The 18,097-nt window shown below is 49.4% G+C and overlaps 1 protein-coding gene across 2 annotated transcripts in view; it reads left to right on the forward strand.

Moving 5' to 3' along the window:
• SLC7A14 (solute carrier family 7 member 14) overlaps positions 1 to 16,316 on the forward strand; it is a 30,553-nt gene extending 14,237 nt beyond the window's left edge. For both annotated transcript variants that reach the window (XM_027724636.2, XM_039378116.1), the window contains 6 exons: positions 4,925 to 5,161; positions 5,916 to 6,133; positions 8,014 to 8,160; positions 9,268 to 9,476; positions 10,023 to 10,900; positions 12,137 to 16,316. In XM_027724636.2, coding sequence (XP_027580437.1) covers positions 4,925 to 5,161; positions 5,916 to 6,133; positions 8,014 to 8,160; positions 9,268 to 9,476; positions 10,023 to 10,900; positions 12,137 to 12,459 — 2,012 coding nt within the window. In that variant the 3' untranslated portion in view covers positions 12,460 to 16,316. The remainder of the gene's footprint in view (positions 1 to 4,924; positions 5,162 to 5,915; positions 6,134 to 8,013; positions 8,161 to 9,267; positions 9,477 to 10,022; positions 10,901 to 12,136) is intronic.
• The last annotated feature ends 1,781 nt before the right edge of the window (positions 16,317 to 18,097 follow it).

Genomic DNA, 18,097 nt, shown 5'->3' on the forward strand with positions numbered 1-18,097 from the left:
CAAGGAGGCAGCACCTTCCCCACAGACTAAAAAACCATTTCCCTGGTTCACCCAACTGGGTTCACCCAACTTGTGGGGTGCACTGTCCCTCACTGCCCAAATATCAGACCAAACCCTGTACTGGGAGCCAGCAGCCCAAGCACAATTATCCTGATGAACTGCTGATGGCTTCCACAAGGATGGAGCCTGTGGCCAATATGTTTTGAGACATTGGAGAGTTTTGCAGTGCGTGTCCCAGGCAGAGAGCTTGGCCAAGTCACAGTATTGGAGCGAGAGCAAAACGTGGCTTGTGGGAAACTCAGTTCTAGCAGGGAGGATATCAGTGGCTTGGGCAGCACCAGGGCCAGCTTCCTTTGTTGACATGGCTAACAGTTAAGAAATTCCTGGAATTAAGAAATTAGTTCTGGAGTTGATTTTATTGGCTCCTATTCACGCAGGGTCACTCTTTGAATTTCCAAACAAAAACCACAACAAACAAATGTGCAGGGACAGAGGAATTACGTATTTTAGCGAAAACCCTGTGAATTCCATCTCCTCTGTAGGAACCCAGCTGAGCATATGGCTCGAGCTGCGGTTTCCACATGAAGCCAGTACTGCTGGCATTTGTCCTTTCCAGATCAGTGCTAACACGATGATGTGATATTCCTGCTCTCCCCCGCTCAGAGGACTTTGCATGCTGTGTCAGTCTGGTATCCAGCTTTTGTCTGCGGGTTGGATAAGGAAACTTGAGTAAATGGCAAAGAGCTTTGATAGAAGCAAACATGGTAAAATGACCCAGCTCAGCTTTTCAAGCCTCCAGATTTTTGTAGGTGGAGGTGGAAAGAGCACACTGTGCTCTTTCCCTGGAGGTTGCCATGCTGCTCTATGGAGATCCCATCAAAGCATGTGTGAGTTTGAACCCCTGACATCCTGCAGCCCAGAGGTACAGCCCTGGCACAGCACAGGGGTGAGCATCACATTCTCTCCAAAGCCCACAAAAAGAGCAGAGAGCTTGCAATGAGATCTGATGTTTATTTGAGATCCCAACAGAACAAATAACCCTAAACGTCCATTTTTTAACCGAGGCAGTAGATAGCATCAGTGTCTCTCCTTTCCCACTGCCTGCTTTCTCTCCTCTGTGAAGGTTTGGTTAGCTGGGATGCAAACCAAGAGCAAACGGAGCTTGGGTGGGTCTGTGCTAACAAAAACATGCTGTCCTCCAAAAGGGGCTATTTCACCCCAGACATGAGCCCTGCCCCACAGCAGGAGCTCCTCCCGCCTTAGCCCACGGGAGCCTGTGCCACTTCCCACTCCGCTTTCATCTCCTTGCTTTTGTAGCCCTGGGAAAGTGTTTTGTGAAGGATGCAGTGTTTTGATAGTCTCCTTGGCCGCTTCCTCACTTCATCCTTTACACTGCTGTTGTTTGTAACAGCAACACTTTCTTGGCAAGTAAAACCAAGCAAGAATTCAGGAGCTGGACAGGCTGTTGGTCTCACTGGGGATGTGATCTCAGCTCTCACATCATGGTTGCTCCCGGTGTGTCAGGCACGGAGTTTGGGCAAGTGTGCACGGACAGATTTTAAGGAGCTTTTAAAAGTTTTAAGGCCAGATGGGACCACTAGATCACTCGCTCTCCCTTGGTCCATCACAGATCACCAAGTCAAACCCCACTGGGTGCATAGTGAACCCAGGAGTGTTTGGATTAAAAAAATTTCTGACAACAAAAAGCAAACAAACAAAACCAATACCATCCAGAAATCCATCCAGCTCAACTGGGAGCCCTGCCAATGGGAAACCCCTCTGCACTGGTTAGCCCAGTTTCAGATAGGGATTTTTCCGATTTCATCTACCCAACAAATTCCAGTTACACCTTCCCCGAGGTTTAAGCAACATCTACCCCATCAGGGTACTTACACAGGCACCATAATCCATTAACCTGATAAATTAAATTAAATCAATTATTCTCTCACTGGAAGGCCTTTTGTTTAGCTCTCAAGTAGAAGCTTCCCTCCACAAAGCCTCTGCAGGCTCCCATGACCACCAGCATTTTCCACTCTCACACCCATGTCTAACCAAAACCCCTTCTTGGCAAAAATCAACAGTTTCCATGTCACCCAACCCCATCCTCCTCTCTGCAGCCTTTTTCACCAGCTGTTGCTTGGTGATCTCCTCTCCTGAAGTAATACAACCTTATTTGGAGCACAGTGCCATGGTCTTACCTGGTACCCATGAAGGAACAGCTCACCAGTAGCCGGGATGCTCCATAGAACGGGAGGGAGCTGAGCATGTGCCTCAGGTGCTGCCTGGCTGCAAGATGAGGGCTGGGCTAAGGGGCTCCAGCTGCAGCCATTTGGGTGGAGCTGGAGAGATGGGAGTCCTTGTTCTAAGGAATTTTTCTTAAGGGAGCTGCCTCTTATATATCAGCACACAGTGATCATGAAACACAATGGACAGGCTCAGTGGCCTGCTGCAAATAATACAAATGCCTCAATAAATTAGGTGCTGTTCGCTAACAAAGTATGATCCCTCTGGGTTTCTTGCACAGTAACATGAATTATTTGGTGTTACCTCCAGTGCATCTGAAAAGCCCCTCTCTGAAGGCTTTTTTTTCACCTGAAACATCACTCCCATCATGCCAGTGCCTCGTGGGATGTCTCATAGTTCCTGTGCTAGGTAGTATTGGGAAGGCCATAACCCACAGCATGACCACCACCATCCCAGCACACCAAAAGCACCAGTTCCTCATGCCACCAGTTGTGCTGCCCATCAGCTGTTTTCATCTTAGAAGGGCCAATGCCTTGGACCAAACCCCTCAGCTGTGTTTATGTCCTGCTGAATAATGTCAACAACCATGTACTTACACAAGTGTAATGACTGTCACATCAATTGCACAAGTGTAGCAGATATTCAAGGAAAAGAAATGGTCCTCTGTAGAATGTTTGCTCTTCCGAACAGCCACTGTGTTGGCTTGTTTTCTGCAGAAGCTTGCAAACACTCTTGACTGGGGGGGGGAAGAGAAATCTGTCTCCAAAGTGTTGTGGCAGGGAGGGTGTGCCCAGTCTCTGCCTACAGCCCCCAAGTTGGACTGTGCAGGAGTACTGGGAGAGCTGCATCCCTCTGGATACAGAGGGACAAGGTGCTGAATAGCTCAGGCTGCCAAGGAGTAACTCACACAGTGTTGTTGTGCAGTTATATTGTAGCAGTAACAGCAGCAGTAGCAGTAGTAATAGTAATAATAATAATAATAATTTTACTAGTATTATTCTACACTGCAGATGCAGCAGATTACTATATATAATATATATTTTATATATATATATATATATAAAATATACTGATACCTAATGCTGATATCTGTAATGTATTGCTGTACCCAGTGCATAGTGAAAGACTGCTCTTCTATTTTGGGATGCTAGTAGAATAATTGAAAACTCCAACGTTTTATACATATTAATGTCTTTGCTTTGCCATTATCATTGTGCATTGATCACAATTGTCTTTAACTTGTTATCTTGTCATTGGCTAGAAGTAGAGCTGCCTCCAGGAAAATGTATATGATTTTTAGGGCCATCAGAGAGTGACACTAGATACTTGTCCCCATCAGAGCACCAGTTTCATAAATCATTCAAGGCTGTAGTTGTCTGTGAACGTCGTACCTTTGCCAAGCACATGCATTTTTCATCAGCTTTGAATAATGACTGTCAGTAGGGCTGGATGGATGATGGGGATGTCTTGCAGCTCCTGTTGGGCTGCTTTACAGAAATCAAGTTTTGGAGAGCCCCATTGCAAAGCAACACACATGCAAGTTGAACAGTGAATGGAATATAAAAGTCCTCGAATAGAAAGAAAAAAAGCACCACCAAATTCAGTTTAAGAGATTCAATAACTCTGTGTTTGTACTGTATAAAAACTGCACTTAGAGTCTGAGAGCAGCCACCTCATAACGTTTTTATAAATTATTCATTCCCCTCTCTATACTGAAGTGATTGCAAATTTGAAGCAATTATTATCTTTTAAGTAGAGAATAGTAGATGGTAAAGAACTCAATAATTACTAAGTGTTTACACAGTGGTAGTAACAGCCTTAACAATTCACCCATACAAGCTGTACTAGGGTCTTTGGGAAAGGGGTTTTGGGACTTAATCAGTGTTAAACATGCAAGACACTGTGTGCCCTTCTGGCACTTGTCCTGACTAATATTTGGGGAATTTATAAGTAAGTCCATCCATTCCTTTTAAATAAAAGCTAATGATTGTTTTAAGACATCAATGTGTCAGGGTCAAGTTTTTATTAAAAATTATCCTGACATAGTAAGCGCACAAGGAGTTCAGAAGGTATTAATGTCCACTGAATTCTCCTCCCAAACAGTTCCAGTTAAATACTTCTTTTTGCTTTTCTTTTCTTCTTCTGCACAGTTAGTTTTGCAATTATTCTTTAGAAGATTTAAATATAACATTTTTTAAGTGTTAAAATAACTTATGTTCTCTATGTGAGATGTCTTCAAACTCCTCTTGCATGAACAAGAGCAGGGATGATCAGGACAGTGCTTGTGCCTGGATCTGGCAATAACACAATAATAGTTGTTTGGAGATTGGAAGATTGGGGCAGGGAGAGGCGTAGCCTCGTGTGAGCCCTTCAGTGGCATCTCGATCAGGGCAACACCAGTCCAGGATCCCATGTAAACATTTAGCTAGTTTGAACTGTGTCTCCCCAGAAAAAAAGAAAAATCCATCACAACTTGATTTTAGCGGAAATTTGTCTGGTTTTCAAGCCAAGAAACTGGGAATGGAGGGTCACCATGGTCCCCTGCAATGTCTCTGGGCTCCTGATGCTGACTGTAGCCCTGACACCTCCTGGCACCTCCCGGGAGGTGCCACCAAGGCAGTTTTACTTCCTCCTTTTCCAGGCACATCTTCCTTATCTCTCTTCGTATTCTTCCAACCAGGCGTTTGCTACGCCGAGTTCGGCGTGCGCGTCCCCAAGACCACGGGCTCTGCCTACACCTATAGCTACGTGACCGTGGGGGAGTTCGTGGCGTTCTTCATCGGCTGGAACCTCATCCTGGAGTACCTGATCGGCACGGCCGCGGGGGCCAGCGCCCTCAGCAGCATGTTCGACTCGCTGGCCAACCACACCATCAGCCGCTGGATGATCAGCAGCGTTGGGACGCTGAACGGGCTGGGTACGCCGCGCTTCCGCGTAATGAGGGTCTGGAAAGCAATTGGAAGCTCGTCAAAAGTCAGACATGGATATTAGACTTCATTCATTATTTACTGTCTGTCTGGCTCTGCTACTTTGCCTCGGCAGCCGGGTTCACATGCAGGGTTTGAGGAGATGGGATACAGGATACTTTGAGCCCCTTCAGGATGAGCTGGAATTTGGAGTAAACGCACAGAAACAGTCAAATGTCAAAGGGTAGTGGCAGCACAGAAACACTTCACCCAGTGCAAACACTCTGCTCAGTCCCGTTGGGGCACACACAGAATTTTGGTAGAGAGCACAAGCTGGTGTCTGCGGTACTACCATGGACAAACTCGGGGCTGTGGTGATCCTGCATGACCATCATTTCCAGCAGCAGTCCATGGGTCCTACCAGTAAGTAAACCAGCCAGATGTCCTGTACCTGTCATGAAAACTTCATGACTGATGTATTTTTAATGAGTATTTGGCAGATACATGTTATGCAAACTGGGACCTGATCACTTGTTTGCTGCTCTCCCAAAACTCTGAACAGTGTCTTTAGGCATCAAGATTTATCACCTTAATTAAATAACTTCAACTGGTGGAGTTGAGGGCATCTAGAGACTGCCTTTGCAATGAGAGCAGTGGGTTCTACAAAGCTTTAAGGTCTGGAAAGTGTTTAAAACTCCCACTCCCCCACAGAGTTCCTGGCGATGCTGTGGATGGAGAGTAACACATCTCTTTTCTCTCACCTAGGGAAAGGAGAGGAGTCATACCCTGACCTTCTTGCTCTGGTCATTGCTGTCATTGTCACCATCATCGTGGCTATGGGGGTGAAGAACTCGGTGGGGCTGAACAATGTGCTCAATGTCATTAACTTGGCAGTCTGGATCTTCATCATGATTGCTGGACTCTTCTACATCAAAAGTGACAACTGGGCTGAAGGGCAATTCCTGCCCTTTGGATGGCCAGGGGTAAGTCCTGGGCACATGGAGGGACACGCAGCACCCAAGTGGTGCCTCACACTCAGGTTTGCTCATGGGGTGCTTCCACTGCACCCTTCAAACCCCAGCCCTGCTAAACCCACCTGTGCTTTGGCCAGGGACCTCCAAATCCCAGGACTATAGGCTTGGATCCAGACCAGCTCGCTCCACCAAATCCAGAGACTACAGCAATACTCTGTTTTTATCTCCTGATACCTCTTAGCATAAACCCAGAACTTTTCCAAAACATCCTCCTGGAGAGCCAAACTCCACATGAAAGCATCCCCCAGGAAATGCCACTAATTGTCAGGCCATGGAGCAAAATGCTGTGGCCATCCGAGGCAGGGAGCTCCAGAGGAGCTGGCTCAGCCTCTGTGGAGTGGGGAGATACTTGTGTTGGCTGGTTTTCAACAACAATGTTCTCAAGCATTTGTTTTGAGCACTTCATAATGCCACCTGCCAGTACTTATTTTATGGACGTTCCCTCATAGCTTACTGAGAATTTGGACATATTTGGCTTTTTTAGCTTGCTTGCACTGGTTTTTATCCAAGGATGAACAGAGACTGAAAATATCTCAGCTGGCTTAAACCCAAGATAATTTCTCAGATTTACACTGCTCGACTCCATTGGGGTTTTGTGCAGAAAAACAAGCAAGAAAGTAAAGTAAACCAAGAATCTTGATTATTGAAAGGATCCCAAGCTGCCATACAGTCCCTGCACCTCCCTTCAGTAAACCAATACCTCTCTGCCAGAGAACAACAGTGAGAAGAGCACTGAGGCTCACTTGAGACCAGAGGTCACCTTTATCTTTGGGTTGTGATTGGCTTTTTGTGCCATACAACAGGAGTGAAAAAGAGGAAATAGAAAACATCTGGTTTGCTCCAATTCAGCTCACCAAGTTGAGAGCAAAAACCCATAATTTTAAAAGGTACATATCCAAAACACATCAAACCCAATAGGGTGGTCCCATCATGTTCAGTTGGTTGATTCTGTCACAAGTTGTTTGTAAAAGTAAATCCACCAAGCAGAGGTGTGAGATCACCAGCAGTGTAGGGGATACTTTAAAAAGGTAATTACAGATAGTCCCTAAAAGAGGTGAATTTTACTGTGTTCCCTATCACCAGACACTGAGATGGCAGAGATGTGATGGACAGGTGGTGCCCAGCAAGCAATCTAGGTGCATGCAAGGGTTTCACAACTCCAGATCAGCTCACTCACAGCCAGGCAGTCTTTACCCTGCTTCAGCGTTTCTTTCCTATAAATGTCCTCGCTAGTATTGTATATTTTAAAAAATCACATTAAAAAAAACCCTAAAAAATACAAATAATTCCTCATCTAAGGGCTCCAGTGTGTGCTCCTAATCTGTCTGCAGCTTCCAAGCAAAACAGAGGTTGTTTGGAGAGCAGCACACATCTGATTGCTGCTGCTCTCTCCTGCTTCCTCTGCTAACGGCTCTTGCTGCCACATGAGACATCTTGCTAACACAGAACGTGTAAACATGTTCCAAATCCCTACTAATATAAACGGATTTGGGGTGGAGGATTGTGAAAGCAAACCTGAAATTGGTTGACTGTTTTCCTCTGCCGCTGGGGCCCTGAGAGTGCACAGGTTTGTGGTGTGCCATGAGTCACAGGTGCCTCCAGTGACTCGGGACACAGAGGGAAATCTTTCTCCCAGACCAGATCACTGGGTTAGGGGTGCTCCCGGGGTCGGTCCCCAGCTCTATGTGTGCGTCCCCTGACCTGCCCTCACTCATCCTTTAGCTCAGACAAGGAGCAGAACTGGGCTCCTGCAGTTTTTGCTCAGCTCCCTCTCCCTAGCTGGGTGCCAGCCTCCCTCCTGGCACCCAGAAGTTTGATCCTCCACGCAGGTGCTCAAAGGGGCTGCGACCTGTTTCTATGCCTTCATCGGCTTCGACATCATCGCTACCACGGGAGAAGAAGCGAAGAACCCCAACACCTCCATCCCCTACGCCATCACAGCCTCACTGGTCACGTGCTTGACAGCATATGTGTCTGTAAGTAACACCTATACAGGTGTACAGAAATGTACAAAAATATGCATGTAAGAATGTTTTATATATATATATATATATATATATATATATATGTACAGTGTGAGTCCCTTCTGGGCATCTGCACGGCTCCCCTCCCCAGTCTGAGGTGAGGTGAGCCAAGGTGCCAGTCTGACCCTTGGACAAGGTCCCTTTCCTTGGTAGGAACTGCCATCAGCTTTGTTTCCATGTGCCTGCAGTACCTGCCAAGGCTCCTCTTGGCCATGGCCTGGTTTGTCCCCAGGCTCCTGTCACCTGACAAGACCCTTCTTCCAGCTGCAGGGACATGTGGCAGAGTTTTCTTTTTCCTCATCCCCACCCACAGCTATTTTTGCATCCAGGAGTGCAGGAAAGCAGAAGGAGAAGCAGCATTGCAGCATCCTTTCTCTGTGTTTATGGGAAAAGCAGTACTGCCTCTGCTGGAGATATGGGAGAGGGTCCAAGGGAGGGGAGGGATGGGCAGGGGTGGCTGTGTGAGAGATTCTGCTGCTCTGCAACCCAATAAATGCACGTCTGTACTCAGGGATTTTCCCTGTAAGGGAGCAAAATTGAGTCATGAAGGAGAAAAAACATTGTTCTGATAATTTCAAAGAAAGCTTCTTGCAAAACCAAATTCTTTGACTCAAATAGGATCAGAGTGTTTCCCAAAGGAATGCAATCTGGATTTGAGGTCTGTCCCATCAGGAGTGCATGACTCAGGTAACGCTATCCCAGCAGTGGAACGTGGCCAATAAGAGTGTTAGTGACCCCGCCAGCCCCACCAGTCAAACCAGTCCCACTTGACTCCTGCATCACCACTACAGCAAGGTTCAAGGGTCCCTTTCCTGCTTTTCAATAGCAGGACCAAGTTCCCACAGTTTTCTGGATTAACCACCCCACAACAAAGCACGTACAATCCTAGCCTCCAGCATTTTACATCCCCTCCACAGGGGACATAGGAGTACAATCCCAATCAGACTTGAAATTTTTTGGGTTTCCACCCTTGACAAGCAGCCCCCACACCCTGAGAGTCCCCTGGAGCTGCTGGAGCTGCTGCTGAGACCTCTGTCCTGCTCCTCTCCCCTTCCCCAGGTGAGCATGATCCTCACGCTGATGGTGCCCTACGATGCCATCGACACCGAGTCCCCACTGATGGAAATGTTTGTGGTCCACGGCTTCTACGCGGCCAAATTCATCGTTGCCATCGGGTCTGTGGCAGGACTGACCGTCAGCTTGCTGGGCTCCCTCTTCCCAATGCCCAGAGTCATTTACGCCATGGCTGGTGATGGCTTGCTCTTCAGGTCGGTCATGCCCATGCTGGCATTTATTTTTGGCCCCTTGGGATCTGGAGGGGAATTGTGCAGGGGGATGGGGGCTGTCCTGTGCCCCAACACCCCAACAGTGCAGGGGGCAATGGGCACACAGTGACTCAGCGCTTGCAGAGCAGGGCACACCCCAAAGCAATAGCCTGGGGGGAAAATATCAGGAGTGGTCTACCCAGAAGTTTCTCATTTGGTGCTGGTACGTGGAGGTTCCTCTTATGTGAGGATGAGAGTTTAATTCCAGAGTTACTTGCAAAGGAGATCAGCTTATACACATAAAATCTAGGCACTTATTTGCAAGTGTTCCAGTGTCCATTTCAGAGCTGCTCAGACCTAGATCTAACTCCAGATCCAGCCTCAGCAGTACTGCCAGTCACCAGCTTTCTGGAGTCTAAGCTCCAAAAAGCAGCAAGAGCTGAAGGGGTCCCAGCTCTGAGTCTGTCCCTTCTAGCTGGGGATGGGTTATTGCAGCAGAGAATGATGTGATGTGAAATTTTAACTTCCTGCAACTCTTTTTTGCTCCAGGTTTTTGTCCCACATCAGTTCTTACACGGAAACCCCCGTGGTGGCTTGTATCGTCTCCGGGTTCCTCGCAGCGCTGCTCTCCTTGCTGGTCAGCCTGCGGGACCTGATAGAAATGATGTCCATCGGCACCCTGCTCGCCTACACGCTGGTGTCCGTCTGCGTCCTGCTCCTCCGCTACCAGCCCGAGAGCGACATCGACGGCTTTGTCAAATTCCTCTCCGAGGAGCACACCAAGAAGAAGGAGGGCATCCTGGCTGACTGTGAGAAGGAAGCTTGCTCCCCAGGGAGCGAAGGAGAGGAGTTCTCCGGCCCACCGACCAACACGTGCGGGGCAAAGAATCTGCCATCGCTGGGGGATAACGAGATGCTGATTGGGAAATCCGATAAATCCGCCTACAACGTGAATCACCCCAATTATGGCACGGTCGACATGACCTCGGGAATAGAGGCAGATGAGTCTGAGAACATTTACCTCATCAAGCTGAAGAAGCTGATTGGCCCTCGATACTACACGATGCGGATCCACCTGGGGCTGCCAGGGAAGATGGACCGTCCGACAGCAGCCACCGGCCACACGGTCACCACCTGCGTCCTCCTGCTCTTCGTCCTGATGTTCATCTTCTGCTCCTTCATCATTTTCGGGGCAGACTACATCTCCGAGCAGAGCTGGTGGGCTGTCCTCCTGGTCGTGCTGATGGTCCTGCTCATCGCTGTGCTGGTGTTCGTGATCTTGCAGCAGCCAGAAAACCCCAAGAAGCTGCCCTACATGGCACCCTGTCTGCCCTTCGTCCCTGCCTTCGCTATGCTGGTGAACATCTATCTCATGCTGAAGCTCTCCACGGTCACATGGATCCGATTTGCTGTCTGGTGTTTTGTGGGTGAGTCTCAGATTCATTTATTTTAATTTTTTAACTGACACTTTTTTGAGAAGTTGTTAATAATAACAACTTCCCTAATTAGAGTGCTTAGACTGAGGCTTCTTCAGCTGGGACATGCCCAGTCCTTTTTGTCTGCCCCTTGTCATCCAGAAGTTCTTAGAGATCTCATTTTATCAAGCCCCTGAACCACATCTAAATGGAAAATTACACCTCCAGGAAATGTCATTTTGATGGAAGCAAACTGCTCCATGCAAAGGTGACTATTTTGATGGCTTTTTTGATGCAAGGTAGGCGGGTTCTGGAAATTGCCTTGCAGGCAGGTTTCATACAGATATCAGCCTGCTTTCTTGCTATTGCACCCACTTGAGCTCTTCAGCAGCCCACACCAATATCTCAGCACTGTGTTTCCAAAGCCTGGAGCTGCCCAACCCCAACAGCCCTGGGGAAGACAGAACCAAGGGACCTGTAGAATGTATCTCCTTTTCTTGTCTAAATTCTTAACTATGTGGCAGGAGCATCTTAGGACTCACAGGCTCTGTTGTGGACCCCTGTTTTTCCAAATGTAGGCTTTCTGACGCATAGCCAGGAGTCCAGCATAACCATAGTTTCCCTTGCTTTACATTGCAACCCACTTACTCCACAAACCCAAGAGAAATAGGCAGCTCTCATAGCTCCTCCATGCTGAGCCACTGAGCAGGAGCTGCCACCTGCACTGTATGGGCTGGCGAAGCCACACTCGGTGCTTTTTTGGCCCTTGAAGGTGATAGGTGAAGCTGTAAATCCAGGGAAAGCCCTTCTACCTAGAAGCAAAGATGACTCTGAAGCATCAATTTAATCTGCTGTGATTAAGTACTTTCCCCTGTGGATACATCTATTACCTCTTCAGCTGCCAGCAATGGCAAAAAGTCAATTAAGCCACTGCATTAGGTGTTATGGGCTCCAGCAGCCCATCCACAGATGTTTGTGTGCTGGGGGAGGCACATCCCATTGTTTTTTCTGGCAGAGATGTGTGGGCCTGATTTAACATCACAAGCAGTCCCCTGTGGTCAGTCCACAGCACATGGAGAAGTCTGGGGTTTCTCTGTGCACACTGTGGTGTAGGTTAATCCCAGGATCAACTGGAAATGAGATCTCTGGATACATTTGCGCTCAGGGAAAGCATTGGTGCAGGAGAGTGAGATCAGGTAGGGGTAGTAGCTAGCTGGGGTCCAACCCTCTCCCTCTCACCCACCGCAGGTCTGCTCATCTACTTTGGCTACGGGATGTGGAACAGCACTCTGGAGATCAGCGCCCGGGAGGAGGCCCTGCACCAGAGCACCTACCAGCGCTACGACGTGGACGTCGACCCCTTCTCTGTAGACGACAGCTTCTCCTTCGCCCCCGAGGGTGAGAGCTACCCGGGCTGGGATCCTCCCGAGGACAAGGGCTTCTCATACCAGCAAATGGCGGGCGCCAAGGAAAGCCATCGGACAAGTAGCAGGTCGAAAAGCAAAGGCAGGCACAAAGCGCCGTCAGAGGCTCTCATTGCCAACGATGAGTTGGACTACTCGCCCGAGTAGCAGGATGGGCAGCGGGGCGCCACACCACCCAGACCATGAGGAAGGGTCCCTGTGGCTCCCTCGTCCTGTCCCGTCCTCCCCGGGTCCTCCACCACCGCCCTGCTCACCTCCGGTCCTCGGGACACGCTCTGCGATTGCCGTTGACCCCGAACCAAAATCACTCGTGGCCCGTCCCAGCTCCACCAGTCGGGTCTCGCCCCGGTGAATACTGGCTGATCCCCCAGCACTTGTTGATCTCCTGGCACCAGCTGCACCAGTGGAGGCAGTGGAGTGGGAGACGTGCCAAACTGGGAGGGTGTTGAGAGGTGGAAGGAGCCACATGAGGGGACAAGACAAATTGTCCCTGGGGAATGTCCACCCGAAGGCCGCAGCAGTGGGATGTCACTCTTACATTTTTGGCACTTTCTTGGCATGTGTATTTTTTTCCTTTGAACCACCTAAAGTGACGGCTGAGCCAGAGACACGGGCACGTGGATAGGTACAAAATGGAGATGGACAAACTCTTTCCCAGGAGTTGTTCAGAGGTAGATGGTTGTTTCCATCACATGGTGTTTCCGTGGCCCATTCTGGTGCGAAGGCACTCGGTGCACACAGCAGTGCTACCCCTGAGTCCATCCCCACACCCTGAACTCAAGTACCCCAAATACAGGGATTCAAAATTAATCCATGTCTTAGTCCAACCTTGAAGTCCCAGCACAGCCCAACATCCCAAATCTGTGGTTGCGACCCTGGTCCCATTTCTGGTTGCAGCGAGGGCTGTGACCCACTCTTGGCTAACCCACTTTTTAGGAATGGTCGATAAGGACCACGCGCTGCTCTCTGAGCATCACCTGTCTGAGGCTGAGTGCTGCTTCCATCACCTTGTGTCTTTTGCAGAAATGACTGCACCATCATTCCCTCACCGTGCTGGGCACATTTCAGTGCTCGCTCTGGCCTCAGTGCTTCAGGGATGCATCCATGCCCTCACAAAACAGCAGCTTCCCTGGGTCAGCCACGCCTTGACAGGGCTGGGCCACACGGGGTGAGCAGAGAGGACTTGGCAGCTGAAATCTGTCTCCCTGCTGCCATCTCCACCTTGTACCATTTCCTCTGACTTTGGCTTGGTGGGTGCTGTATGAAAAACACTGAAATGCTGCTCGTTCCTTAAGTGTCCATATTTCAGTCTGAAACCAAACTGAGCTGCTGGCTCGCAGGGCAGAGGTGGTCAGCAGGTGGATGTTAAACCTCCTGAACATGACCATGGCTCCCAGCAGTGCCATCAGATTCCCTGCTGCCAGTGTCCCCACAGAACCATTAGCAGTCATGGGGTTTGGTCAGTGATTAGCAGCAGGTCCAGTGCTGAAGCCCATCACGCTTGGTGTAAAACACTGCAATGGAGGAACATCTTATTGAATAAATAATAACCAAAAAAGCACCCCATCAGACAGCAATGCCCATCCTCCTCCTGGCTGCTGAAGGCCACAGGTGAATCCATCCGTGGGGCTCCTCAGCACAGCCTAGACCAATCCCTGGTATCAGGTGCTGCTGCTGGCATTCCAGAGGAAAATTTAACATCAGTGGGGGCAGAGTTTCCAACATGGAATTATCCCCATGGATATTGAGAACCATTAACATTTTGGTTCACTGAATGAGACTCAACCCCCAAAACACCTGCCTGGCACCCTCTGTGTGTAAGTGGCTGCTGGGTGCAGAGGGTGCCTGGACGTGTGTCCACCCCCATTGTTCCCAGAGCTCAAGGGTTCAATGGACAGGCTCTGCCTGGGGCCACAGAAGTTTCCCTGCAGCGCCTGTCCCAAACAGTGACAAACTACAGTCATTCTCCCAGTGGAGAAGGGTATCTGATTCTGCAGATATTAACCTGGAGCGCTGCGGGCAAGCCAAGGGATGTTTGACCTCTGTGGGGGCTTCCGACTGGGAGTGAGGATTTGGTTAATGGACTTGTAAGCTTTGCTCTGGCATTGCCTCCTGCTGCCCACCCCTACCACGCTCCTACAGCAGAAAACCGGAGTGTGTCCCACCGAAAAGCTGTTTGCAATGTGTGCACCGCTCACGGGCCAGCTTGGAAAACCTTCCTGGTGGTGCTGAGCTCCTCTCGCAACGGTCACCGCTCACTCACGCTTGGCTGCTCTCCTCCTCAATGCCTTAGAAGTTCCCAAGAGAGATGGCACCTCGCAGGTCTGGTGTTACGTTTTCAGGGAGAAAGATTGATGCTATTTTGCTACCAGCTCTTGTACTGTACCATATCCCAGGTAGTCGTTTTCGTCCTGCTTCCTCACGGTATTTAGGCATCTGCCAAGCCACAGACTCAAGCCCAAGTACCCTGTTGAATCAAAGCCCATTGTTCTTCTTGCAGCCTTAATCTCTTGCTACAGAGCAGTTACCAGTTCCAGTGTCTGTCGTCATGTCTGCTCTAGTTATGCCGTATAATTTGGTGGGGGCTTGACCCCTTGCTCTTTGGTGTCTGTAGGAACCTCTCCATTGGATCCAAGCATTGAGTGAAGCCCTTTGGCTGCTCTTGTTCCCATTCACCCATCTTCCTTCCCCTTCCCGAGGAAGTGCTGGGGCAGGATGGCTGTGCCACATCCTGGGACTGCCAGGAAAGAGCATTTGATGCCACAGCACTGTCTGGTGCGGATGGGCTGCCGTCAGCTCTCGCCGTGTCAGGGGTGGGAGCTGTACCCTCTTCCCAAGCCCACTACATCCCACCCAATGGAGCTGTTCAAGGAGAAATGGCCAAGCCACAGGCTGGGTCAGGCCTGGTTCACAGCAGGATCCCTACTCCCTGCTCCGGGTGGCAGTTCCTGGGGGATATGTGGATTCAGTCTCCATTTGGGAGCTTATGTGCTGTCTCTTGTAGCAGTGTTGGGGTCTTCAGTGGGCACGAGCAAAAGCTGCCAAGGCAAAATGTCCAGGTGTGTCCATCATCCCTGGGCACCGCTGGCCCCTGGGACAGTCTTGGGTGCTGCAAGAGGCGCAAGTGCTTGTTTTGCTGTAACCCCAAATCCAGCCTTTCTCCCTGGGTGCCCTGAGGGATGTTCTCACATCCCTGACCATCACAAGGGCACAGGCAGAGCGGTACCATCCCGCTCCCACCACTGGTGAGAGGCACCCCTTCATGCCTGACCACCCCTCCTGAGGGGCCCAGTGCATGGTACAGATTGAGCATAAATACCTCAGACCTTCCAGACCAACTCTATAAGATCTCAGCCCCTCCACAAATTCACTCTGCACCATCACAACCCCTCAGTCCGAGGCCCAGTACGCTGGCATCCTCCACATGGCAGCGAAATCACACCCTGAACTATGTGGGATGTTGTAAATCCAGCTTGTAAATGACCTTCATTTGTTTTGTTTGGTCTCTCTGATGTATATCTTGCTTTTTTTTTTGCAGGTGGTACTTTCTGGTGTAACAATTCTCTGCAGTTCTGGTATGAAGTTGGTGTATTTGTTAAAAGCAGTTTGTTATATCCATTTATTTTTTTTTGTGGTTTCCAGAATCCCATTGGTGCATTGTACAATGGGATCTTGTAGTGTGTCATGAGAAAGAAAAAAAATATGCAGATATGTTATGGAGTGATTTTTATTTTCAAATGATTGTGTTGTTGACAACTATACATATAATACATATATATAATCAAGATACTAAGAAAAAAAATCTAAATTTACCAAATCTGTATATTTTAATAAATGCATAAAGCTTTATTGTGTGCCTTTACATTTAAAAATCAAAGAGGAACTAAGGGATTTGTAAAGAAAGCCAGAGACAAATGTGTCTTAGTATCAGTTTCCATAGTAATGTAAATCTTTTAAATGAAAGACTAAACCAAAAAATAATAAAAGAAAATTTCCCATGTAAATTTTGTTAACCCAATCAGTACCTGAAGGTCTGATACTTTTTCAGTGCTAAATTGAAGCTAGAGATGAACAAAATCTTGCCTTAATTGCTTCAAAATTTCCATTGTAGAAGATCCATTTCAGTGAGCTGACTTTGGTATTGACTTGCATTGTGAAAGAAAATGGTTATCTGTTTACACAATTAAAAAAAAAAAATAGAAGGAAAAAGCCTAAAGCTAGTGACCACAGGTTGATTACTGCAGTGTGAAGCCCTGGGGAGCTACCTGGTCTTTCCATCTACCTGTGGTGCTGCTAGCACCCACCTTTCCCTGGAGAAACTGGAGTGTCACAGCACTGTCCCCTCCCTGCACAGGCACCGGCACTATCGGGAGCCAGGTTTCACTTGTGAAGACACAGCTGCCTGTCCTCTTTGGGGTGCTCAGGGCCACCAGTGTCCCCCCATGGTCTTCTTCCTTATATCCTTGCTATCTGGGGAGTGGGGAGGCTACCAGGTGCATTCCCATCATGGGGATGGGATCACCAGCTCCAACTGGTCCTGGTGGAGCTGGGGAGAGCTCCACTGGGCATCGGGGATCACCACCCCCACAGTGGGGTGGCCACTACAGCTCACACCCACTGCTCCAGACTCGATGGTAGGCACAGTGTGGAGCACTTTTTACATTCAAGACAATTCTATTTGACCCTGTTTTGAGGCTTTGAGTCAGCAAACAAGCACCCAAAGCCTTGAAGAGCCGACAGTACCATGGCCATCCCCACCTGTGACAGCCCACAGGGGAGCAGCGTGTTTGGGGAGGGCACAAAGCAGGTATTTCAGCTTTGATCCTTTAAAAACTTGAATAGTTTAGTGTTCTTGGTGCTTCCTTTGAACACTTCCCCTCTGCCGTGCCAGCACTAATATCCTGTCACATTCTTGGCCCCTTCTCCTCACACCCCACAGTTGCAGACAGTACATTTTCCCCACAACTGCTGGGGGGGTTGTTTTGTTTAGTTTGTTTTTTTTTTTTATTTTCTTCCCTGAAATAAAGTTTCTTCCCTCTGAGCAACTCGCCCAGGGCTTTTCAAGGGTTGCATTTGGGGTCTGACACCGGTAACTTGTGACCATGGGCAGAGCAAGCAGAGCCCTGGCACCATGCCCTGCCAAGGGGCCCCAGCCCCACCTGCCTGAAGATCATGGAATCACAGAACGGGTAAAGTTGGAAGGGACAAGGTGCAGTCCAAGGATGTGGACAGGAAAAAACCCCTAAGGGCTGCCTGGCAGGGCTCGTTCCCCATCAGGCCATGCACCTCCAGCAGCACCAACACCTTGCCAAACACCCGACTCAGGCATCTGAGAGCGGTATTCCTGTGCTTTCCCCTCCCGCTTTGCTCCAGGGCTGCTTGCGGGGCAGCATTCCAGCGGTGTCCTGCTCCCACGCCGCTGTCAGTCCCGGGGTTAAACCCCGGGGCTCAATCCGCGGGGCACAATCCACAATCCCCGGGCAGCCCGCACAAGCTGGCACGTCTGTGCGCCGCCCCCTCGCCCGTGGCACCCGCACATCAATGGCAGCACTGACAGCGCCCGGCGCGTACAACAACTGCCTGTGCCCTGCCTGTGATGTCATGGGCACAAGTGTCCTGCCACCGGCCCTGCCCGCCCTGGGGACATCGCACAGCACGGCGGCGAGGCACAGCGCACACAACAGAGCCGCCTTCAAGGCTGCGCGGCGTTAGAGGCAGATGCTCGGGCTGCTGCCCATCCCTGGCCCAGGCAGGCAAAGGGTCGCTGTGGAGCACAATCAGCCTC

This window comes from Pipra filicauda, unplaced genomic scaffold (genome assembly GCF_003945595.2).
Source record: "Pipra filicauda isolate LSUMZ 115617 unplaced genomic scaffold, ASM394559v2 scaffold9_size5747161_pilon, whole genome shotgun sequence".
In the NCBI taxonomy this organism is placed as follows: domain Eukaryota; kingdom Metazoa; phylum Chordata; class Aves; order Passeriformes; family Pipridae; genus Pipra; species Pipra filicauda.